General features: G+C 43.5%; 1 protein-coding gene and 1 non-coding gene across 4 annotated transcripts in view; one reads left to right on the top strand and one right to left on the bottom strand.

Annotated features, from left to right (window-relative positions):
- Window positions 1-12098, bottom strand: part of Tbxas1 (thromboxane A synthase 1) — a 175031-nt gene that overhangs the window by 77472 nt on the left and 85461 nt on the right. For all 3 annotated transcript variants that reach the window (XM_031381610.1, XM_031381609.1, XM_031381607.1), the window contains one exon: window positions 3637-3753. In XM_031381610.1, coding sequence (XP_031237470.1) covers window positions 3637-3753 — 117 coding nt within the window. The remainder of the gene's footprint in view (window positions 1-3636; window positions 3754-12098) is intronic.
- LOC116100078 lies at window positions 1406-1512 on the top strand. Its single transcript, XR_004122444.1, has one exon. It is a non-coding gene; the product is annotated as a U6 spliceosomal RNA (small nuclear RNA).

The following is a 12098-nucleotide window of genomic DNA, read 5'->3' as shown; positions in this document are numbered from 1 at the left end:
ACCTTTAATGGCTAAGTTACTGGGAACATGACTTTGAAAGGGGATTGTGGGACCCTGGCCTGTCTTTGTCTCTGCTCTGACTCTAGATGTGACCATTTGTTCCAACAGGCACTCTGTAATGGCATGCCACCATCTGCCGTTCTCACTGGAGGCCAAGCCAGCAGAGATGATTGATTTTAGACTTTGACTTTGCTAAACAGCAAGCTAACTAGACCTCTTATCTTGATAGGTTACCTGTCCCAGGTATTTTATTGTAGCCACACAAAGTTGGTTAATATGATGGATGTTGGGTTGTTGTCCTTGAAGCACTAGAAAATGAGGTAGACAGAGGGAACTGCAAAGACCTACTATCCAACAGTGCCATTTTACTCAATGACAAACTATGGCATTAACTCCTTGGGTGTTTACCTCTGAAAAACTATGAGTTCAGAATAAGTAAAGCTAAACTGATAATCAAACATCTTTCTAACATGTTGAAGTATGTGATGAACTAATGGTTTGTAATACTTTATCCAGTTATTCAACCATAGAGGCCTTCTTATCCCCCATGATTTCAAACCCCTCTCCTTGGTAGTTGTAGTACTCATTTCTGTCTGGCACTATGACAAAACATTGAAGACAACCAATTTATACAAAGGATATGTTTCTCTTGGCTCACATTTTTGGACAGTTCAGTCTGTGATCATACAGGCCTGTGGTGAGACAGCATGTTATGGCTGGGGTTCATGTCAAAGCAAAAACTCTGACTTCATGGCCAGGAAGCAAGAGAAGGAATCGGAGATGTTTGGGATGCCACAGTTCCCGGATGTGTCTCCTATCAACTCCTAGGATAGCCACACTAGGGATCCAGCCTTTACCACACAGGACCTCGGGAGGCATTCAGGATCCCAGTCCTAGCAGAAGCCATCAGTCGGTTGTCAGCTTCTTCCTCATCACGCTCTCCCCACGTGTGTACCTGAGAGCCACCTGCCACTCTCCTGTTCTCTTACGCAGTCTTACAAGAGCCTGTGAAAGTTATCCCTTCAGGTTGAAAGAGTTCAGCTGAAAACACAGACGCACAGTTTCCACTGTGTCTCCCCTTTCTGATGAGTTATGGCATTTAAAAATAAAATGAGCACTAACCTGACAGAGGGCATCCCATTATTTATGTGTTTCCCTTGGAGAAATGTGGATTTAATTTCAATTTTGTTTCCTGAAATTAAGTCCATTTACTTCCTGATTCCCAATAAAACTGCGCACGATTCCAGCCTTACTCACAGCCTTTGGTGAGGAATCTACTGAAAGACTGTCAAGGCTTAAATAAATCTCCCAGGTGCCCTTTTAAAAGCACAAACACTTTTGGAGGATGGGTGGAAAATCTGCCAGGTTAACCAGGCAAAATTTTCTTCTATGAAAAAAAAAAATCGGGCTCGCTTTGGCAGCACATATACTAAAATTGGAACGATACAGAGAAGATTAGCATGGCCCCTGTGCAAGGATGACATGCAAATTCGTGAAGCGTTCCATATTAAAAAAAAATAAAATAAAGAAAGAAAAGAAAAAAGAAAAAAACCAGTTGTGTTCTTAGCATAACCCATTCTGTAAGTCCCAATCACTAGTCTATCGGCAGACTACAAGTCTGCCGGTCTCTTCTACCTGAAGTAGAGAGGCATCAGTCACCTTCACTCTGCCTCTGACTATGCATAGTATCCCCAGGAAGACTAAAGCCAAAAAGCAATTTATTTTTAAATGAAAATGTGACCTCACTTGACTCCCAGCTTTTACAAACAAACAAATAAAAACCACACAAACGTGCATGTGCACACTCATGCATGTGTGCGCACATATACGACGTTGGTCCTAACGTAATTCTAAACACTGTTGACTGAGGCAGCCTTACATTAGATAAATGAAGTGGATGGGTGGTCAAAGTCTCAGAAAGCCTCCGGAAGTCAACAGGGGTGTGTGTGTTAGGGAAGGAGGCGGGTAGCACATGGGTGTAGGGAGGGAAGACCACAGCTGCCAAGGAGCCAAAGGATTTATTTTATTTAGAATAAACCCTGGACTGGGGTTGTGGGGGGAGGTGATAAACTCTGAAGTTTGGTAGCAAAAGTTCAAAAGCCATGTATTCAGGAAGGACTAGCAATGTTGAGGTTGCACAGTGATCTCTGTGTAGCTAGCTGTATCCCTGCACTGACTCGTTCTCCTTTGTCTATTTATGACCTGCCTTTTCTACATTCCTGTGTATGGCTTATGAGTTTGTAAGGAGAAAGACAACAACCCGCCCCATCCTCTTAACCTTCTCAGTTATGTGTATGTGTCTGTGGGTGGGTGTGCCCAGGCAAGCGTGGTTGCCCAAGGAGGCCAGAAGCATCCGGTTGGAGGTGGATATAGGAGGTTATGGGCCACTTGACATGCGTGCTGGGAACCAAACTTGGGTCCTCTTAACCATGGAGCCAACTCTCACAGTCCCTTAATTTTTTCTTGATAAAATGATTTCCCTTTTATTTATTTATTTATTTTTGTCACACAGCATCAACTAAGAAAGTTTCTTAATTCTTTGGTTTTTTCATTCACCCATTGAGTCATCATTACTGAGTGCCTGTTAGATGCCCTGTGTATGCAGCTAAAAATTAAAAAGGGGATGTAACATGAAAAAGAAAAACAAAACATAACAAACAAACAAACAACAACAACAACAAAAATCCTGTGTCCCCTGAAGCATCCAGGCAGCAGGATGAGACAAGGCCTCACTGAGGCAAGACTTATGTTGACTTCAAATTTGTAATTCTCCTGCCTCTATTTCATGAATGCTGGGATTATAGGCAACAAATTGTGACCTGCCTCTGGTTCCATAACGAGAACCAGTGACCTAGAGGCGTCAGGTTCAAGGAAGCATCTAAAAGCCATTCAGGGTCACATCTGTTGCAGAAGAAGGTAGTGAGGACACACTTGGGCAATTTGCCCTGTCCGTTATCATCTTCTTCCACAAGTGACTGGAGAAACTGGCAGGGAGGCAACGCAAACACCAGCTCTTAAGTGCACAGTTGGTAGGGAAGGGAAGGCCACTGGGCTGAGGAAAGAGAATGCCCAGAGTCTTCAAGAATTCATGACATCTCACAGAGCTGGATGGTTGCTCTAAATTTCTCTTAAAGATGATGTTAGTCTGGCTGCCTACCTAGAGTTCTTCTTGGAGAACATTTCTTCTCCCTGGCCTCCCTTCCCCCATCACTCATGACTCAGCTATAAAGTGCTTCACCATTCAGAAACCATCTTCCCCAACTAGTAGTTTGAAGTTCACAATCTCAGACTTGGTTAGGGCCTCCTGGGTGGGAATTTGCATCTGCACAGGCTCGTGATAGTATGAGAAACACTGTTCTACTTTTTCTCCTAAGTGCCTCAAAATGCCTCAAGCAGTGTCTCGGGACAGCCAGGTATGTGGTGTGAACCACTGATTTATGGTCCCTGGGTGTATGAGGCGCCAGAGGAATGGAAGCTGCTTTGCTTTCTGTGTAATGATTGGGCTGAGGGCCCTAGCAGGTGAGACACTTTGATGTGCCACCTGGGTAAGCCTTGCACCTGGTTCAGCTTTCTGCCATACTTTGGGGGAGAAGCTGTATCCTTAAGGAACAGAATCTGTGCTTCTTTGTCTCTTACCTCATCCAGTCTTTCAGGACTGAATGCAGACATCAGGGCACCTCTGACTTCCTCCCATCTTCTGTCACGTAACAACAGGACACTGTCTGCTACCATCTTGGGTTCCAGACCTGAGGCCTAATGGAAAGTGACAAGCAGATTGTTAGCGCCCTCAGAGCCGCTGCCGACTTAGCAGCTGTCCTAGTTAGATTTAACTGTCAATCAAGTCATCTGAGAAGGGAGTCTCAATTGAGGGATTGAACAGATCAGACTGGGCTGCAGGCAAGTTGGTGGAAGTATCTTGTTTGTAAGTTGTTGGAGGAGGGCCCAGCCCACTGTGAGCAGTACCATTCCCTAGGCCAGTGGTCCTGGGCTAGCTAAGTATGAGCTTGTGAGGTAGCCAGCAATCAACATTCTTCCATGGTTTCTGCTTCAAGATCTTGCTTGAGTTCTGGCCCTGACTTCCTTCAGTGATGTACTGTGATCTGTCTGGAAGGACAAGCGAATTAAACTCTTCCCCTCAAAGCTGCTTTTGGTCAGAGTACTTTATCACAGTAGCAGGTAATGATTGAAGGACATAAAAGACACTCTTGTTAAAGTCCACCAATGACCCAAACCTAGGTTTCTCTTGCGAGGACAGAGGAAAGAATTATAACATTCACGGACAAGGATCTAAGACCCACAGCTGAGTCCAACAGGGACAGATAGACAGATTTGCTGGCCTTGTCACAGTGCAAACATCATCAAAACAACTCAGTAGCCTCTGTGTACCCAGAGGCCCCTGTGCGGCCCTCTGAGGATAACCAGAGTGAAGGGTTGAAGGTCACATCTGAATTTTGTGGCAAGAGATTTAGGGTGTCTGGATTGGTTGGGTTTGGCTCAGAGATGACAAGAATCATATATCCATGATCTTGGGATGTTGGAGGGGAGAGAAAGGGCTATGAACAGGCGTCCTTCAGAAGTTCCTCAGGATTGCTGTTTGAAAGGGCTTGTCTGCTCTGGTGGCTTGGTGTTCTAGTACTCACTGGGTTTTTCTTTTAACTTTAATTTTGAAATTTTCCTATGTGAGTACTGTATTGACATCACCCCCCCTTCTTCTCCCATGCCAACCCCCTGCTGACTCCTTCTCAAATTCATGATCTCTTATTCTTTAATTATAGATACACACACATATGAATTTATAAGTACAATCTGCTGAGCTCATTTAGTACTGCTCATATGTGTTTAGAGTTGGCCTTTGGGACTGGATAACCTACTGAGGGCTTGTCCGTGGAGAAGACTGATTCTCCCTCTCTCAGCAGCCAGTAATTGCCTGTTTCTCTTTATCTAGGGCTGCAAACCTGCAAGATCTCCCTATATATGTTAGTCTGCCAACTGGTGTCGTCATCTATTAGGCCTTGCCATCTTTTTTCTTTTATCGAAAATGTATATTTCTTCATACAGTATATTCTGATTACAGTTTTTGCTCCCCTCCCACACTCCCCTCCAAAGTCTTGCCATTTATTTTCAAGCCTTGTTTAGGTAGCAGCATTGTTGAGAGTTCCTGTGTACACCTTCCCTGTCATGTAGAAGACATGGTCGTGTTCTGGTCCTCCGGCTTGTACATGTCTTTCTGTTCCCTCTTAGATGTTCTCTGAGCCCAAGGTGTAGCAGCTTGTGTTGAGATGTATTGATTGGGGATGGGTACCCAGTGGTCACTTGTTCTTTGCATTTTGACTAATTGTAGTTTTCAGTAAGGCCTTGTTGGCTGCAAAAAGAAGTCTCTTAGATGAAAGGTAAGACCTACGTTTATCAAGCAAATGGTGAGATCTGCATTTACATATATGCAAGTCTTGTGTCCAAAGGGAGGCCTGTGAGTATGCATATAATACAGGGCAAATGTGAGTCAGAGGAACTCAGCAGGCATAGAGGATACACAGCCCTATGTCTGGAGTAGGCCTGTGTCATTGTGTTTTTCTTAATCAAGATGAATTTGCTAAATGTCTAATACAAGCATTATGGCTTGAATTATATCTCCTAAAATGTTATATACTGAAATCCTAATTCCTAGAACCCCACATTTGGCCATAGAGATTTTAAAAAGGTAATTAAAATAAAGAAAGCCTTTATAGTGAGCCTGAATCCAGTGTGTTTGGTATCTATACAGAACCAACAGGTCTTTTTAAGATTAGGACACAGACAGAGGACCACGGGGGATGTAGAAGACAAACATTAAGCTAAGGACATAAGGTCCCAGATGGTCAACCTTGACTTTACTCATACTTCTAGCCTTTCCAGAACTAAGACAAAATGCATTTCTGTCTGTGAGTCCCTTAGTGTAAGATGCTCTGCTCTGGTCTCCCTAGGGAGCTCAGATAATGTTCACAAGCTGGTTATAGAGAGTATTGAATGGGAAAGACTTTGCTTTGGCCCTTGTATTGGTTTGCTTTCTATTGCTATGACAAAGACCATGACCAAAAGCAACTTGGAGAGGAAAGGGTTTATTTTGCCTTATAGGCCATAGTCCATTATGGAGGGAAATCAAGGCAGGAACCTAGGCAGAGGTTACTTACATTGCTTACTGATTTGCTTCTAATGGCTTACTCTGCTTGCTTTCTTATACAACCCAGGGTGACTTGCCTAGAGGCGTTACTGCCCACAGTGGGCTGGGCCCTCCCACATCAGTCCCTAATAATAATTTTTTAAAATACCCAATAGACTTTCTTACAGACAAATCTGATGAGGGCATATTCTCAGTTGACATTCCCTCTTCCTAGGTGATTCTAGCTTGTGTCAAATTGACAAAAGACTAGCCAGCATAGCCTTCATGAGGCTGACAACTGAGTGGAGAATCAGAGAGTAATGGATACCATTGTAGATTATGAGAAAAAGAGTCTTCTCAAGGGGAAGATTGGGGGTGGGGGCATGCTATAGGGTGACATGGTCAGGAGATCTCTAAGGATGAGCCATGTAGAGACTGAGCCAAGAAATATACAGAGGAGTCCCTAGCAACCATCTCCTTCCCCTCCTTCCCCCAGAACATCCTTTTCCATCCTAAAAGCAGTTATCCCAGTGATGATTACAAATGGTGCCCTCAGGCTGGAGAGATGGCTCAGAGGTTAAGAGCCACCAGGTCCTACCAGCTAGGCTGGAGGGGGTGAGCTGTCCTGGTCCCAGTGACGCAGACCTTTCTCCAGATCCCTGATCCCCTCCAACCAAAGTACCCACTGTCTCCCAGAACACAGTCTTCATAGCCCTCCCCTGGTGGTCCCCTCACATACTGCATCCCATTGCTCAAGCAGGAGGCACATTCAAACTGGCTTCAGGCTACAGCTTTAGTTGGTTCCTTCAAAAAGCCAAGCAGGAATACCCCTGATCCTGCTTTTTAAAAAGAAAATAGCTCTCTACCTGTGAGTAGTGGAGCACATCTTTAATTCCAGTGATCCAAGGCAGAGGCAGGTAGATCTCTATGAGTTAAAAGTAAGATCCTGGGCTGGAGAGATGGCTCAGCAGTTAAGAGCACTGACTGCTCTTCCGAAGGTCCTGAGTTCAAATCCCAGCAACCACATGGTGTCTCACAACCACCCGTAACAAGCTCTGATGCCCTCTTCTGGAGTGTCTGAAGACAGCTACAGTGTACTTACATATATATAATAATAAATAAATCTTAAAAAAAACAAAAACAAAAAACCCAAATGGTACCCTCACTGTTGATCATGTGGGCTGGCCCTGCGGATGCATGGGGATTACAGGACCAAGCACTCTGTAGAAAGCCATGGGGCTCCACCATTTCCTTTCACAGCTTTAATTATAGCTGAAGCATGAAGCCAGCCATCATAACTCAAACGCCTTGTAAAAACTCCTATTTAGAGGAAAATTATAATTTTCTGATAAAATATGAACACTCAAAATAAGCCATAAAACATAACTGCAAAGTATCTAGAGGATTTAATTATATATTAGAACCAAGTTGCTGAGATATTTTTTCTGCAAAGGAATACCTCTCTATATTTAGAATGAGATTCTTTAGGAGTGCCGTGGCCAGTAAATTATGGTTTTATGGCATTTTTGGAACATAATCTGTTTATTTAGGTTCCAGAGTCAAAGGAGGAAATCATACATTATGGATATTTATAGAGTGGCAAAGCCCCAGCCTGTGCCACACTGCTAAGACATTTTACTTGGAAAAAAAAAAGTGAGACACAGGTTTATACAGTTCTTTTAAGACAGATTCAATTGCTGAATCAGAATCAAAACTGATTTGATCTATCCTTAAGATGTAAGGAGTAGGGGGCTGAGGAGCTAGCTCAGTTGGCAGAATGCTCGCTATGCGTTGAGGTCTTCGGTTCAACCCATAGAACCCATGCTAAAAAAATGTTAGATGTGATGTATGCACTTGTAAACTTAGTGCCGGGGATGTGGAGACAGGCAGATCTATGGCCATCAGATGAGCCTACTTGGTAAGTAAGCTCTAGACAGTAAGAGTGTCTGTCTCAAAATAAAAAACAAAAACCAAAAGCCTGAGGGAGACACAAAGACCTAAGAGTTGGGTCTCTGCTACTTTTAATCTTATATTAAAAGGACAAATGCCCCACTCTCCATGCAGTATGTTGTTAGAGTCTCTCACCCCAGCTCCTTAGCCTGTCATATTCTCCACCTAGAAGCTTTATTTTGGGGCCATCCACGATTTTGTTTTTGTGTTTGTTTGCATTTGTTTTCCTCTTTTTCCTTTTTTCTCTATCTTTTTTTCTCTTTTGATAGTCAAAGTTAGGGGTGTTTCATGTCTAAACATGTACTAGAATAAAATGAACAGTTTTCGATCATTTCAAAAGACGGGCAGAAGGTTATTATTATTATTATTATATTTTATTTATTTATTTATTTATTTATTTATTTATTTATTTATTTGGTTTTTCAAGACAGGGTTTCTGTGTAGCCCTGGCTGTCCTGTAACTCAGGCTGTAGACCAGGCTGGCCTGGAACTCAGAAATCCACCTGTCTCTGCCTCCCAAGTGCTGGGAGTAAAGGCATGTGCCACCACTGCCCAGCAGCGAGAAGGTTTTAATGTCAAGTGTACTAGCTATTGTTCTTGTGGCTGTGATCAAATACCCTACAAGAAGCAGCTTAGAGAAGAGAGGTTTATTTGGACTTATATTTTGAGGGGATATAGTTCTTCAATGGTCGGGGAGGTCTACAGCAGGCTCTGTGGTCACTGGGGGTGGGGAGTGTGTGCCAGATGCTTGCCAACATTTCACTAGATCAGATAGCAGAGAGGGCAGAAAGTAGGCATGTCCCCCAGAGATCCACTTGTTCCAGTGAAACTTAAAGTCTCCCCACCTCCCAAAATAGACCGCTGGCTGGAGACTGGGTGTTCAGACACATGAGCCTCTGGAACAGGCTCATGTCCAAACCTTTAGCCAAGGTACATCCAAGTTCTTTCAGGCCAGGTGTGTTTAGCACACAGAACCTATAGAATATTAGTGTAGGGAATGTCAACCAACACACAGGAAAAAGAGCCAGCTATGATGTCTCATGCCTGCAACCCCAGAACATGGGAGACTGAAGCATGTGGAGTGTGAGTGTGAAGCTGGGCTGGCTACACAGTGAGACTCGTCAGAACCAGAATCAGAACAAACAAAATAAAATACAGAAACAAAAGGAATACAGAGAGAAAGGAAGGAGGGAGGGAGGGAGGAAAAAGAGAAACAAGAAATAGAGCAGAAAGGCTTCAGTATTTCATAAATTATTTGGATTTTGTTGTTAAACTCATTTGCCATAAGTGTGTGTGTGTGTCTTTGTGTGTCTATGTGTGTGTGTTACAACATCAAAAATCTACTTTTTTTTTAACTGTTGCACATGGCTAGTTTCTTACTATTAGTGGAAAACAAGTTTAAAAAGCCTGTTCTAATCCAAACCACAGACCTGTGGGTCATCTCTCTCCACTTAAAGCTTATCAATCACAAGTCTGAAATCTCTTTGATCATCCGAGACCAGCACACTCTATCCTTAGGGCCACCACCCTTGCTGAGGTCACCATTATCTCTGCCCTAACTGATTGCCCTGCCTCCAGCCTTATCATAGCCATTCATTTTCCTCCTTGCAGGAGCTTCCCAAATCGTGAAAGTTGATCTCCATTGCTGGAGAGTGAACTGGAGGGAGGGGGGAGTGAACAATGGGGGGAGAGGGGAGGGGCTGATCAAGGGGTTCTGAGCTTCAGTTAGGGGGAAGCAAGACACTCTGGTGTGCTGCTGTATGCCAACCTTAGATGACAATGATGGGGTGTGTGGCAAACCGCTGAAAGAAAGGATATTGTGTTATCTCTGCCCTAGCAGAGATAAATGATAAGAAAGGCCAGCGTGAGTAACCTTGGGCAATACACAATGTAAGGATGCCTCATTGTTATGCAAAATAATTACATTTAAAAATGTGTTGTTATGATGTAAGCATATCAATTTCAGAGTCAGTTTTCTCTGTCCACCCTTATGTGGGGTCCAGGGATTGAACTTGGGCTGTCAGCCTTACACAGAGAGCACTTTTACTCAACAAACTATCCCACCAGCCCTTATTACTTTATTATGCTTTTTTTTTCTTTTTCTTTTTTCCTCCTCCTCCCAGACACAGCACAGGTTTTGCTTTGTTGTTTTGTTTTGTTTTGTTTTGTTTTGTTTTTTGTCTTTTTGTGTGGTCATATGTATGAGTGAACACGTATACCTTTGCATGTGAAGGCCAGAAGTCAACCTTCAGTATCATTCCTTGGGGATCATCTACCATTTTTCTTGAGTTAAGGTCTCTCATTGGCCTGCAACTTACCAAGCAAATCAGACAGACTGACCATCAAGCCCATTTTGCTGGAATTACAAGCCCATGCTGCTGCATGCAGCTTTTTAACATGGGTTCCAGGCGTCAAGCACTTCTCTCTTCTCTATTGAAATAGTGTGGGGCTTTCTGGAAATCTTGACTGGACTTAGGAGGATAATACAGTGGTATGGCTCTGGGTAGTGGAAATCCTGGCTGGACTAGGGAGTAAGTTGCCCGATTTACAAACTATCAGTAATAGTGTTATTTATACTCTAACAGGGTTGTGAGGTTTCTCGCTTAACAAATGTTTATTGGGTACCTGGTATAAGCAAGGCCCTGACTTGGGTGCTTGGGATACATTTATGAACCAAACAAAATTCTCTGTCTGCACCAAATCTAAAGGAAGAGGGCAGACAGAAACATAAGGAATGACTTGCCCACAGTGGGCAGGCAAGGTCTGTATTAAATGTATCATTCAGTGCTGGGGCCTTAGGGTATGTGATATTTGGGCAAACCTTTTGGGGAACAGGGGTGGGGGAAGTCAACCTTCAGGCATGGGAAACATGTCAGCAAAGATACTAAGGTGTGTCCTATGGGCCTCAAGGAACAAGTAAGGCCAGAAAAATGGGTGATGGGTGGATAGTGGAGAGGTCACATGACATGTGTGTGAAGGACCATGGAGCCTCCAAACACTTCTACTCTGAATGACATGGGAAGTGTGGTAAATCTTGTTTTTGAGATAGGATCTATTTTAAAAGCCCACATTGGCCTGGAATTTGCTATCTTTTATTGTGTCAATTCTGGAATTCTGATTTCTTTTTTAAAAACCAGAAATATTATAAAAAATATGTTTTTGTTTTAATCCCAAGTATGAGGATAAAGGGCTGCTTCGGACTGTCTGCAGCAGCTGACTATGATTTACCTCATGCTCCAGCAGAGATGTGACTTTTCCAGTTACAGATAGTTTCTGTGGTTGTGTGATGTTTGGAATTCTGGGAACTTTTCAGAGGGTACATAAATGCTCTGGCCCTGAGAGTTGGGGTTGTTGGTTGTTCAGGGGGTTGGTTGCAGTTTGTTAGTAGTTGTGCTCAAAGAAGTAAAGAAATTAGATTTAGGGATCTCTCTCTCTCTTCTCTATCCTTCTTTCCCACCTATCTCCTGATAGAGGGTAAAACTGGTGGGGATAAAGGGTGGAGAAAGAAGAACACAAAATAGCAAAGACCATCCATAATCCTCCTGCCTCTGTACTGGGACTATCAATATGTCTCATCATGCCTGCTCACAGTAGTGTTTTGAATAGAGGTGCATCTGGAGCCTACTTGGTTTTTTGGGATCACTCTGCATCAGTGCTTAGAGCAGACTGTGGGGAGCCAGGATACAGACAGGAAGAAAATTTTGGAAAAACACAAAGATGATGAGAGGAGTGGTCAGTGTTAGTGGCCAGACGAGGGAAACAGATTTGGTGAGTTTTGGGAGATAGAGCCAATAGGAGTTCCTGATGGGTTGGTATGGGGTGGGAGAGTGTGACCCTTGATCTTCATGGTCAGCTTGACAGAATCTGGAATCACCTAGGAGATACACCTAAGAGTGTCTTTGAGGGGTGTTTCCAGAGAGGTTTAACTGAGGAAGGCAGTGCCATCCCATGGACTAGGATCCCAGACATTCTTCTCTCTCTCTCTCACTCTCTCTCTCTCTCTCTCTCTCTC

Source organism: Mastomys coucha, unplaced genomic scaffold, assembly GCF_008632895.1.
Source record: "Mastomys coucha isolate ucsf_1 unplaced genomic scaffold, UCSF_Mcou_1 pScaffold20, whole genome shotgun sequence".
Taxonomy (NCBI): Eukaryota; Metazoa; Chordata; class Mammalia; order Rodentia; family Muridae; genus Mastomys; species Mastomys coucha.
This window is presented reverse-complemented; position numbering and strand designations above follow the sequence as displayed.